Source organism: Entelurus aequoreus, linkage group LG02, assembly GCF_033978785.1.
Source record: "Entelurus aequoreus isolate RoL-2023_Sb linkage group LG02, RoL_Eaeq_v1.1, whole genome shotgun sequence".
NCBI lineage: Eukaryota > Metazoa > Chordata > Actinopteri > Syngnathiformes > Syngnathidae > Entelurus > Entelurus aequoreus.
In genome coordinates, this window is record NC_084732.1 from 89,240,058 (window position 1) to 89,254,160 (window position 14,103).

A 14,103-nucleotide genomic window follows, 5' to 3' on the forward strand; every position below is an offset into this window, starting at 1 on the left:
CATTTATCCATTCTTCCATCCATGTTCTATTCATGTAAAATTGTATTTAATTATTTCATGATTTAATCAAATATGTATTTAATTATTTCATGATCTATTTATGATTACATTTTAAATAATTACTTAAATGTGTCATTAATTGTAAATGCAATGAAATACATGAGTGTTATTAAATGTGACATTAATTTATTTAATGTAAAATTACATTTAGTTACATCATGATTTAATTCATTCTTGATATAACTATTTTATGATATATTTAATCATCAAATAAATGAATTAGTTTTTAACTTTAATAAATAAATAATATATGTTTGGATATATTTTGTATTTCTTGAAAACATTTTTTTACATTAAATAAATTAATGATGCATTTAATTACACATTCATGTGGTATTAAATTGTCACGTTGGGGTCGCATGATTTTGTGGTAGTCGTTTCCCCAAGATGCAGAAAAACGTCCGGAAGCAGTGTAAAGGTAAGAAGGATGATTTATTCAAAATAAGCAGGACAAGAATACGAACAAAGGAACACGTGCATATGGCACGAGAAGCTATGGCAAAGCTTAGCAAAAAGACTAGCCAAAAATGGAGCACGAAGCTAGTCATTCTAAACTCAGATCAAAAGTAAACACCAACGTAACTGTCACGTGTTGCAAACAAGACTGCCAGGCAGAGTATGGCGCGAAGCAGGAATAACAATCTCTCTGATTAGTGACCAGGAGCAGGTGAGCGTCCCGACCACTAATCAGAGGCAGGTGACCAAAATCAGCACCCATGGCAACAAAGAAAACAAACAAGGGTGCTGAAACAGAACTAATCACCAACTAAAGAAATATCAAACTAAACAAAACATGATCCGGGTAATGGATCATGACAGTACTCCTCCCTCAAGGTACGGATTCCAGACGTCCCAGAAAAACAAAAACGTCCAACGTCACGGGAGGGCGGAGGGAGGACTAGGCGGTGGGCCGCCTGACTATGTCCTCGTAACCAGGGGGGAAGAGTCAGATTGCGGCGACAAGTAGACCGCTGGCCTACAAGGAGGCGGACACGAGTGGCCACAGCGCACCAGCAGCAGCCACCGTTCATGCCTGGGTCCTGGGCCTAGTTGCTGATAGAGCGGAGAGTGTCCATGAAATGGCTACATTCTTGGCCACATTCTTGGCCAACGAGGGGGCCGCGTGTGGGCGCCTGATGCCCGCTTGTGCGGCAGGCAAGCTGGAGGTCGCGGGAGCGACGATGATGCTGGAGCTGATGATGGAGGCGTCGTGGAAGAACCTGCTGGAGACAATGATGGCCGCGTCGTGGGAGGACCCGCTGAAGACGAAGATGGCGGCGTCGTGGAAAGACCCGCTGAAGACGAATATGGCTGGCGGTGTCGTGAAAGGACCCACTGAAGACGAAGATGGCGGCGTCGTGGAAGGACCCGCTGATTAAACACCAACGTAACTGTCGCGTGTTGCAAATAAGACTGCCAGGCAGAGTGTGGCGCGAGGCATGGATAAATACAGTAGCTCTCTGACTAGTGACCAGGAGCAGGTGAGCATCCCGACCACTGATCAGAGGCAGGTGACAAAAATAAGCACCGATGGCAACAAAGAAAGCAAACAAGGGTGCTGAACCAGAACTAATCACCAACTAAAGAAATATCAAACTAAACAAAGCATGAGTGTCATTGATTTATTTAATGTGAAATTGTATTCAATTATTTCATGAGTTAATCAGTTTTTGATTTAATTATTTCATAAGTTAATGATTTATTCTATGTTTAATGATATATTTAATGATTCAATTAATTAATTTTAAATAATTACTTAAATGTGTCATTAATTTCTAACATAATTGGAATTAAATACATGATGTATTTTGAATGTATTTATTGTAAAATAATATTTAACTATTTTATGATTTAATGAACTATTGAGTCATTTATTTCATAATTTCGTTAATTACTGCTTTAAACATTTCATGATTTAATTATATATTTAATGATATATTTAATTATCATTTAGGTAATTATTTAGAGATATTACATTGTACTGTATTTTTCCAGAGTATGAGACAGGTTTTCATTTTAAGCGCCCTTTCATAGTACAAGTTACATTACTGTGGACATTTTGAGAGCTTTTTTGGTTGTAAGTCAGACAAGAATCAGAGGATGCACTCCTCCCGCTTGCACAAGTGTTTATAATTCATGACTGGATATTGTAAATATTATGGCCCAGTTCACTTCATGCACTTGAATTTTTCACCCACACTCGTTCATTCTTAATAAATAAACATACAGTGTATGCTATATAAATTGGATTTTTCAGAATGGCAACATAATCTTCAAAATATTTCTTGAGTTTTGCAGTGGCAGAGAAATTGGAATTAAGGTGTGATTCGATCAAAGCCCGTTTTGTATGGGAGTCAAGGCTGGTCAATAAACAGCACCAATTCATTTCTGACAGGTGCAACAAACAAAAAAGACTGATTTTGTAAGTAAGACTTGCTCAGTTATACCTAAAACTATTCAAACCCTGCATGGCCAACTTTTGAGTGAAAGTCAATTGTTATTTGATGAACGTGTGTACGTGTACGGTTTTTAAGTTGGGTGACACAAGAAAGTGGCAATATGTTGAAAATATTATGATGAAGCGTAATTTCATTTCCCTGACAGTGTTGAGGAAAAACGGTTGCACAGTTGTAAAATATCTTGGTAACTTCTAGCATAATTTACAGGTTTTCACAGTGAGCCTCCCCTCACAGAATAAAATATTGTAGTTTTTTTTCTGAATTGAATACTGTTTTTCAGTTTATTTAACAAACTGCTGGCACTCACAACTTTCTTTGGCCCTATTGTGGCTTATTTTTGCATACAGTACTGAAAAGAAAAGACTGAGTGTAATAACTAAGACATGATGTAAATGTGTGCTTGTGTAGCGGTTGGGTCCTCTTTTTATCTCAGCTGTATTGTGTTTTTCTGTTCCGCCCGGGACTCGAACAAGAGTTGCTGGCTTGAGAGGCAAGCATGCTAGCTATTGAGCTAAAAGCCTGGACTGTCAACTCAATACCCAGTACAAAACTTGGTTGTACGATGGTAATATTAAAAAAATGCTAATAATAGAAGAAGAAAAAAATCCTCAATATTATTAGTAATAATGGCTATAAATACATAAACTATAATTATACTTCTATTAGTATGCCCTATATACTGTAAAATACTACTACTAATAGGTACTGTGTATTAGCTAAATACATTTTTAATGCAGCGAGTACCCTTAGGGTTGAAATGGTACAAATGTGTAAATTATATCATCTTCTACCCTTCTTGGTAGTATAAACGTATATTTCTGGCCTCTTGAAGCGCAATATTGTACTTTTAAATGAACATTCCTAAAAATATACCTGTAGCTACAGGTTTGTGTTTCATACCTCAATTCATGAGATTGTGTACAGACACTGGGATTAACATTTGTGAACATTTTACAAAAACTAAAAAAATTAGTCATATGAAAATCGAGGTTCTGCTGTATACCATGCTGCATAAATATGAATATTTTGGACATGTTGCCAAAGTGTAATAAAGAAAAGAAGAATTAAAAATGCAGTACACATCGTATTGTCGTTTGACATTTAATCAGGTCACAGTCAACAGATTTTAGGAGTTTAAATTCAAAGTGTGGACTTATATTTATTTTTGTTCAATTTAAAGTTGCTTAGGTTGATCCGTATAAAACAATGTGGGAAGAATCAGTGCAGGCCAACTAAACAGTATGTAGGCTAATATTTTATTGTTATACACAGTATGTTTATTGTTTACTTCCGTCTTGTCGACAATAATGTAGTCGTTTGCATGCATTTTGCTTTTCTTTAGTAAATGTAAACACGTATAAAAAAGCTCTTTGACAAAATTAGAAGCACTTGGAATTAAAACATGCAGTTTGTAGATTCAACCAAAGACATGGTTGATACATCTGTAATTTAGAAACTTCACCATTCGGAAGAGTAACCATACTGTAATTGTGTTCTATGTCTGGTGCAGGGGTCGGCAACTCAAAACGTTGAAAGAGCCATATTGGACCAAAAATAAAAAATAAAAATCTGTCTGGAGCCGCAAAAAATGAAAAAGCCGTATATAGGTGATATAATGAAGGCAACACATGATGTAAGTGTCTATATTGGCTATATTAGCCTACTATCAAAATGACTTAAAAAGCCTTATATAAGTGTTGTAATGAAGACAACACATGATGTAAGTGTCTATATTGGCTGTATTAGCCTACTATCAAAATGACTTAAAAGGCCTTATATAAGTGTTGTAATGAAGACAACACATGATGTAAGTGTCTATATTAGCTATATTAGCCTACTATCGATAATACTTAAAAAGCCTTATATAAGTGTTATAATGAAGACAACACATGATGTAAGTGTCTATATTAGCTATATTAGCCTACTATCGATAATACTTAAAAAGACTTATATATGTGTTATAATGAAGACAACACATGATGTAAATGTCTACATTAGCTATATTAGCCTACTATTAAAATTATTAAGTCTTATATAAGTGTTATAATGAAAACAACACATGATGTAAGTGTCTATATTAGCTATATTAGCATACTATCAAAATTACTATGTGTCGCAGGCTGAAACAAATCTTTGTTGACAGAAATGTTGAAATGTAATATTTATTCTACACATTTTTACAACATTAGAAACCATAAGTAAATCAGAGGCTACTCAGAAGGTGAGATAACTCCTGTAAATGTATAGATGTGTATATCCAAGTTAAAGGAAATGGCAGGCTGTCTTCTTTTAATAGATTTATTAAAATTGTTGGCAAGCTAGGTAATGTTTGCTGTGGTCTGGAACAACATGGCATACAAACAACTATCAGAAATGCAGCCCATATTACATGCAGATAATGTGTCATGAGACATGCAAATATAACTTAGATACAAAGAGGAAAAAGGTAAAGGATATTAAATGAGCTCAAATATAGCTACAAATGAGGCATAATGATGCAACAAGTACATACAGCTGGCCTAAATAGCATGTTAGCATTGATTAGCTTGCAGTCATGCACTGACCAAATGTGCCTGATTAGCACTCCAACAAGTCAATAACATCAATAAAGCTCATCTTTGTGCATTCACGCACAGTATAAAACTTTTGGTGGACAAAATGAGACAAAGAAGGAGTGGAAGATTTTACATGTAAACAAACACATTTCTAATTTTGTAAAAATCTGAAGACACAGTATGTCATCTATTAGAATGCAAAAATGTTTCCAAACTTTGACTGGTACAGTTGAAAAGAGCGGGTAGATCTACAGCTGGATCTAGTCTTTAGCTGCAGCTGTACATATACTTGAATATTGTACATGGTAATTTGGATTTGTTACATATTGTATATATTATATAACAATTTAATATAATATAATAATATAATATATAATTATATATTATATACTGTATATATAATACTGTATGTAAATATGAGTGGCGGGCCGTGCGTTTCCCACCTAGGCCTTCAGTGATGTCCAACTTCAATGATCACCTCTCAAAATACCATCATTTATGTCACCACATGACCATTGCTGGAGAAATACTATACAGAACCACATTTACGCACTACTGGGCATTGTACAAAATGGGTTATTTTCTGGCACATTTAAAAATCAATAAACCCGCTTTAGCAATTAAAACATATCTTATGTGGTACTGTCAAAATTAAAATGGCAAAAAACATTAAATGTGAAAAAAATAAAGAAATAAAATATCTGAACTCACATTTCATCGGCGGGACAGCTGAGCTAGCTTCCGGGGTTGGCCGACATCGTCTCACAAGATGTAGTTTATTTTTAAATATCCTTCTTGGAAATGGCCTTGCAAATATATGTGTTGTCTTGTCTAATCATAAAAGATGCAGACGAGGCGTGTTGGCTGAGTTCTTAAAGTTTACTCCACAGCGTGCTCGTCAATGATATCCTGCTGCTGGCATGTCTACAAAAAACCCCCAACCTAAACGGGGCTACTGCCATGCTCTTCACTACTGTAGCATGCTGGGTAATGGAGTTCTTATTTTACCCAGCTCATAATATCACTATATATTTGCCTTAGGCCAGCTAGAAGGCCTTACTCACAACAACTCGTGATCTGATTGGCTATCCCAACTGTCTGTCAAATGTTTGGGGTGTTCACTGGCAGTGCACGGACACCCACATTGTTGATTCTGAAGGCCTCTGGCAGATTTGGCACAGCATGGCAATGTGACATCCACAAAAAGTTGTCATTGTGTATTTTTATAATTTGTTTTTGATGATATTCATGTGACTGAGAGGTAATGGTGACACAAGGATCACAGATTGAAACATGTTGTTGTTTTCACAAAGTCCACAGGATTGTGTTATATTTTATTGTGGTTTAATAAAAATAACACAATCCTGTGGACTTTGTGAAAACGACAACACGTTTCAATCTGTGATCCTTGTGTCCACAGGATTGTGTTATATTTTATTGTGGTTTAATAAAAATAACACAATCCTGTGGACTTTGTGAAAACGACAACACGTTTCAATCTGTGATCCCTGTGTCCATATTGAAGGTTAGTAATGACCTTAAAGCAGCTGTATTTGAAACACAAATAATTTTGTGATAAAGTGCAGTCACTGAGCTTCAGTTTGATGTAAGGATGATGATGTTTAGTGTTCATTTTGGGACATTGTAATGTAATGCAAAGTGGGCTGCTGCAGTTTATTTTTCTATTATTATTTTCCTAACCACTTCTGCAAAAGTGACAAGTGCAATGAGTCTAAATGTGTACAATATGAGTTCGTTTTTGTATTACAACCTTCTATCTTGTTTAATGGTCCAGTTCTGCATTAGCCACTGTCTACTTTCTGGGTGCACTGTAGTGGTGCAGCTACTCACACGTGGGCTTTGCCAAAGCAATGTAGTGACATTACAATGACATGGACACTGTAGAAACAGTATTATGCTGAAAAGGAGAGATATTAATGAAGAGAACAGATTATGTATAATGAGAATGGTGTTATGTAGTGTGAATTTGAATAATGACGGAATTATTGTTATATTGTTTATTATTGTGATGATACAAAAATATGAACATTGAAAAGACAATGGAAAAAAAACAAAAGAAAGAAAGAGACAGAATATATTTTTTTGTGGTTTAATAAAAATAACACAATCCTGTGGACTTTGTGAAAACGACAACACGTTTCAATCTGTGATCCTTGTGTCCATATTGCAGGATAACTATAAGCTGTAACCAGGTACCCAAGCCGGGACCTGCAACAGCAACATAAGCTAGCTGAATTCTGATTGGATAAAAACTATATAACCTAAAAACAACAGCGCATATGACATGAAAAGAACATGAATATTTTTAGATATTTAGGGGAAATCAATTAAAAAACACTTTTATCTTTAATTATGACCATGATTTCTGGTTATGTTAGGCCAGCAGAGAAGGCCTTGCAGCAAAAAGTAATATTTACCAGTGGTGGGCCGTCAGGCCCAGCAAGGCCCACCACTGGTAAATATTACATGTATGTTATATTTTATATTGCTATTATGTAGGGCTGTGAATCTTTGGGTGTCTCACGATTCGATTCAATATCGATTCTTGGGGTCATGATTTGTTTTCAATTCAACACGATTCTCGATTCAAAAACGATTTTTTTCCCGATTTAAAACAATTCTCTATTCATTCAATACATAGGATTTCAGCAGGATCTACCCCAGTCTGCTGACATGCAAGCAGAGTAGTAGATTTTTGTAAAAAGCTTTTATAATTGTAAAGGACAATGTTTTATCAACTGATTGCAATAATGTAAATTTGTTTTAACTATTAAATGAACCAAAAATATGACTTATTTCATCTTTGTGAAAATATTGGACACAGTGTGTTGTCAAGCTTATGAGATGCGATGCAAGTGTAAGCCACTGTGACACTATTGTTCTTTATTTTTATTTTTATAAATGTCTAATGATAATGTCAATGAGTGATTTTTAATCACTGCTATGTTGAAATTGTAACTAATATTGATACTGTTGTTGATAATGTTCATTTTTGTTTCACTACTTTTGGTTTGTTCTGTGTCGTGTTTGTGTCTCCTCTCAATTGCTCTGTTTATTGCAGTTCTGAGTGTTGCTGGGTCAGGTTTGGTTTTGGAATTGGATTGCATTGTTATGGTATTGCTGTGTATTGTTTTGTTGGATTGATTAATAAAAATAAAAAAATTAAAAAATTCAACAAATTTTTTAATTTATTTTTTTAAATAAAAAAATAAATAAATAAATCGATTAAAAAAAATGAGAATCGATTCTGAATCGCACAACGTGAGAATCGCAATTCGAATTTGAATCGATTTTTTCCCACACCCCTACTATTATGGTACATTTTTAGTCTACTTTTTGTTTTCGCCCTCTTTGTGTGCCCTTGTGTGCATTACCCTTTCCATCCTTATCCTTTTCATCCTTTGTAACTGAGCTACTGTGTGTAGTAATTTCCCTTGTGGATCATTAAAGTTTGTTTAAGTCTAAGTCTAAGTCTAAATCTAGAGCAGGGGTAAGGAACCTATGGCTCTCGAGCCAGATGTGTCTCTTTCGATGACTGCATCTGTCTCTCAGATAAATCTTAGCTGACATTGCTTAACACGATAAGTAATGAATAATTCCGCTGGTATCACAGTGTTAAAAAATAACGTTCAAAACATTAAACATTTTCATGCATTTTAATCAATCCATCCGTTTTCTACCGTATTTTATTTATTATTGGTTAGCTTCAGAATAACAATGTTATTAAAAAGAATAAATAAATGATAATGATAAATGGGTTATACTTGTATAGCGCTTTTCTACCTTCAAGGTACTCAAAGCACTTTGACAGTATTTCCACATTCACCCATTCACACACACATTCACACACTGATGGCGGGAGCTGCCATGCAAGGCGCTAACCAGCAGCCATCAGGAGCAAGGGTGAAGTATCTTGCCCAAGGACACAACGGACGTGACTAGGATGGTAGAAGGTGGGGATTGAACCCCAGTAACCAGCAACACTCCGATTGCTGGCACAGCCACTCTACCAACTTCGCCACGCCGAAGAGACTCATTATACTGTAAAAATGTTGGTCTTACTTAAAAATGCACGCATTTAGTTGTATTCAGTAGTTGTGGTTCTCATGAAAATACTTTTTAAAATATTTGGCTTTCATGGCTCACTCAGCCAAAAAGGTTCCCAACCCCTGGTCTAGAGCATTTGGCTTCTCCAATGATCTTAATAGGATTTGGGGCATCCCCATCCAATCATATTACATATATATGTACGTATGCATATGTATCATCAAATATTTTTTTCATAGTGATATCGAACAAAGAAATTGCAAAAAACAAAACAAATGAACAACACAACAATGATAAGTAAGTTGCTGTCCCATTATAACACTGAGAGGTGATGCAACAGCGCCATCTATGGACGAACACTAGTTCCTCGCGCCTCTTGCCAGCCCGACACACCACCTCCCCATCGCCGCAAAACACAGCACAGGCCGGGCAACTATTTTTCTCTCAACAAGGACAACAAGGACTGTCACAATGTCTGACATGGAAGACGATTTCATGTGTGACGACGAAGAAGACTACGACCTGGTATTTATTTCCAAAGCTACCAAACTGTGCCTTTTATTTTCAATTGAGCGCTAACTGGAAAGTGCCGACAGAGCATGCTAGCTAGCGTTAGCCACGGAGTTAGCTTGTGGGGCTAATACGAAAGCACAAGTCTCACGTTAGCTTGCTAGCTGACTACACACTCTCCACGCTAGTTGTTGCGACCATACAGCCGACTAACACTTATAAACATTAAGAGTGTGTGGTAGTTTATTGAAACTTTATTCATTCTGCAGCTACTGTGTCTGAAACCCGGCAGTAGGAAGCATTGCAGCCGGCTAGTTAGCAAGCATAGACGTTTGCTAACTTTAGCAGGCGCTCGTAATAGCAGAATATCAGACGGGGGCATTGTATAGTGCTTTCCTGAATTTGAGGTGTGTATAGTTTTCAAATTGAACTATAAGACTTCAAAGTTTTGAGGTACACATGTGCTAAAATCCAGGAATACTCAGAAGACAGCAATTCAGAGCCAAATGTCGACCTGGAGAACCAGTACTACAACTCCAAAGCACTGAAGGAGGATGATCCCAAAGGAGCGCTCAGCAGTTTCCAGAAGGTGCAGTCCTCCTCAATCAAGTTAGCCTCACTCACTTTTCAAATAAGAATGTTTTTATTGTCGTATTATGTTTCTTAGGTACTGGATTTGGAAGGAGAGAAAGGTGAATGGGGGTTCAAGGCACTGAAACAGATGATTAAGATCAACTTTAAGCTGGTAAGCAACATCTCACCAACTAGAATGTAACTGATTCTAGATCGACATGTATTCATCCCATAGTAGGAAAATGGTATGGTTGCAGTGCAGGTTTTTACATACAGTAACAGAAGTTTAAATGTAATGAAATACTGAAAGTTAGTAATAATACATATTGCGCACTAACAGTTGCACTATGTATGGATAAAAAAATAACAAAAAACACTATTAACACCCGTAGTGCACACCAAGAAAAAAAAAGCTCACAGTAATCAGATAAGTGTGTTGTGAAGTCTTTTGGCTGTGGGCAGGAAGGACCTGCGGTAGCGCTCCTTGTACTGTGGATATAACGGTCCAATGCTGAAAGAGTTTCTCAGGGCTTCCACAGTGACTATGTTTCTATGCACTAAATTAGCCTGATTTCTCAAATAGTAATTTTTTTGCATTGTCATACCTAAATGTGCAGTCCCATTGTCCATGCACTAGAGATGCGCGGATAGGCAATTATTTCATCCGCAACCGCATCACAAAAGTCGTCATCCACCCGCCATCACCCGAACCAACATTTTATCAAAACCACACCCGCCCGCTACCCGCCCGTTGTTATATATCTAATATAGACGATGCAAGGCATTAGTGAGGTTAGAAAGCTTTTGCCTATTAAAGAAAGGAGACTGATCCAATGCAGCAGAGACATTCAATGCGTGCCACGCATTATTATCTCTTGGCCACGCATTAGTGGCTAAGAGATATTAATGCGTGATAATATTATTTATCATCATTATAATATTATTGTCATTTCCATTAAGAAAGTGTTGACTATTGTTGCCAATGCCCTCAGATCAGGAGTGCGTTCCTCACACTTTGTGTGTGCAGTTGCAGCAAGCAGAACGATGCTTTTAAGAAGTTAAATGTTTTAGAAAGACTAGGCCTATATTTTCGTTAGGTAAAAAAAAAATTCTGAATTTATTTCAATGAATATTAAATTGTTAACGTTATAATGCTCAAATAGGGACGAGGGCGGGGTGCACAGTGAAACAGTGAACAATTTTGCGACAAAGATGAACCTTTATTGATTGATCTGCAGCCATGACAAAATATCAGACAATCTCCATTGTCAACGACAGGCAGGAAAATAAAGATAAACACATAGCCTATGTTGTAGGCATAGGCATAGGCTCATACGTTTTTAAGTTGAAAATAAATTTAAAAAAAAGTGCCTCATAAGCCTTAGGCTGTCAATCACGCGCACAAACTTAAATTATACAATAACATATGTATGTCATCCCTATTTAAACAAAAATAAATAAAATAAATAATAATAATAAATTACCTGCAACTTATTGGCCAAGGTAAATAGCTAAAGGGGGGAAATAGGAGAGAGTGCTGCTCGTTTTTCGTATGTGGGTAACAACATTTAACTATGTATATATATTTCCGAATTGGTTCAACCGCCACCCGCCCGAATCTATTTAAAATCTATTTTTTTCGTCATGTCACCCGCCCGACCCTCGGTTTATCCGCGGACTCCGCGGTTGTGTCCGCAAACCGCGCATCTCTACCATGCACACTCTCTAATGCGACTATTGGCCATAGCCCGTGTGCCTCTCATTCACTGGGGAGCGCTTGTTTCCTTTTAGCGCGGATTAATGTATTGCTTTTCCGGTTGACCTATGATGTCACACCAAAACAAGACATCTTGTCGGTTCCTCACAAGTCATTGGCCCGGTTCTTCTTGTACCTGATGTCCGCTGTAAAATTGGCACAGATTACAAATAGTATGTCTCGAATGGTTATGCTGGTGTTAAATAGCAGACCGCATCAAAAAATGATCTGAGATTGCGCTACGAACTACCAAGAAGGCCTTTGAGTTGCTGGATTGATTGGGTTCTGAAGCAAAGACTGATGGGAGAAAGTTGTTTTGAAGGAGTTCTTGGACAGACAATAATTTAAAGAAAACTTTTAAGTATCTTGAAGTTTATTCAATAAGCTCTGTGGATTGATGGAAGGAGTTTTAATTCAGAAGGAAAAGACTGTTCGTACTGCTTCAAATGAGGGTTTGCTATTGTTCTGTACAAGCTTGCTAGTTGTGTGTGTTATTGTGAACCAGCGTGGAGTGCACAAATGCAGGGTGAAGAGGTTTGTGTACGCTTTATTCTTTGCCTTGCAATAAAGCTGCTTTGCTTCTATTTCACTCGTTTTTGTTTGGGAGTCCGAATGAATCCGTCATTCTCATTTCCTTAGCTACCTCTTTAAATAAATCTCTGTTTTTCTCCCTCCCATCGATGCACTTCAAAATGTTCGGTTCTTTTCATTTCTGAAGCAAATAAACAGTCTCCTCTTCATTCCGCTTGCGGGTTATGTCACGTGCGTTGAGACTGGCTCATGCGCGACACGATAGGTACTCTGCGGGGTACACACCCCCTCGAGAGATCTGGTTTTCAATCGCATAATCTCGGCGTGTTAGTCTGACTTTTCAAAAGCCAAACACGATCAGAGTAAGGTGGTTCCATGGGTTGTAGAATGCATCTTTTGAGTCGCATTATTTGAGAAATCAGACTAATTTCCTGCATGGAAACGAGGTCACTGTAGCATCAACTTGGTCGGCCACTTCCTTTATGCTGTCTAGTGGGCAGCCGAGGACAGAGTCAGCTCTTTTAATCAGTTTATTAAGTCTGTTCCTGTCTCTGATTGTGCTGCCCCCACTCCAGCAAACAATGCCATAGAACACAACAGAAGGCACCACAGTGCCAGATTTTAGTCATTTTTGTGTCTTATCTTTGCAGACTAATTTCCCAGAGATGATGAACAGATACAAACAGCTGCTTACGTACATCAGAAGTGCAGTCACCAGGAACTACTCAGAGAAGTCCATCAACTCCATTCTGGACTATATCTCTACCTCCAAACAGGTAATGAGAGAGTATGTTGGTTAAAAATGTACTGTAAATCAAACATGCAATTTGTATTATTCTGAAATGACTTCCATGTGTTACCAGATGGATTTGCTACAGGAGTTTTATGAAACTACGTTGGATGCGTTAAAGGATGCAAAAAATGACAGACTTTGGTTTAAAACCAACACAAAGGTTATTAACTTACTTGCGGTCTATATTCCTGTTGTCTAGTAAAACGAATAATAGATCAACTGTTCTTTTTACTCTGCAGCTTGGTAAGTTGTATCTGGAAAGGGAAGAGTATGGGAAGCTGCAAAAAATCCTGAGGCAGTTACATCAATCTTGCCAGGTAAGCAGTCTTTCAATTGATCCATTCCATCTTTTAAATCCGGTGTCTTCAAATGAGAATGTGGTATGTCGCGGTTGCATTACTTGTTAATTGTATGGGAATTCAGTTTTTGACATTAAGTTGCATAAATTTGGGGCATTTTATAAAACACATATTGACTACGAGTATGACCGGTGCATATGAATAACTGTCACTTATAGCATAGTGGTTAACTCGGTGACGGTGTGAAGGGTTGTCCGTTTATATATCTGCCCTTTCATTGATTAACAAACTGCTCAGGATGTAGTCTACGAACAATTTGCAGTCATGTTGTTATGATATACATTCAATGACAGCTAACACAAACTCTCCAAATTGCTATTATTTGTTCATACCCAAAGCTAATGCGCATGCATGTGTACATAGTTACATCATGACAGCCTAGAAGCTGTAAGAGGGCAGGAAATACTGTGTATTATACATTGGAAAGTTAGCGCACTCT

The 14,103-nt window shown here is 37.1% G+C and overlaps 1 protein-coding gene across 1 annotated transcript in view; it reads left to right on the top strand.

Moving 5' to 3' along the window:
* Positions 1–9,478: 9,478 nt before the first annotated feature.
* LOC133642465 (COP9 signalosome complex subunit 2-like) overlaps positions 9,479–14,103 on the top strand; it is a 5,716-nt gene continuing 1,091 nt past the window's right edge. The window contains exons 1-6 of the mRNA XM_062036658.1: positions 9,479–9,667; positions 10,128–10,241; positions 10,320–10,397; positions 13,163–13,288; positions 13,376–13,465; positions 13,545–13,622. Coding sequence (XP_061892642.1) covers positions 9,614–9,667; positions 10,128–10,241; positions 10,320–10,397; positions 13,163–13,288; positions 13,376–13,465; positions 13,545–13,622 — 540 coding nt within the window. The 5' untranslated portion in view covers positions 9,479–9,613. The remainder of the gene's footprint in view (positions 9,668–10,127; positions 10,242–10,319; positions 10,398–13,162; positions 13,289–13,375; positions 13,466–13,544; positions 13,623–14,103) is intronic.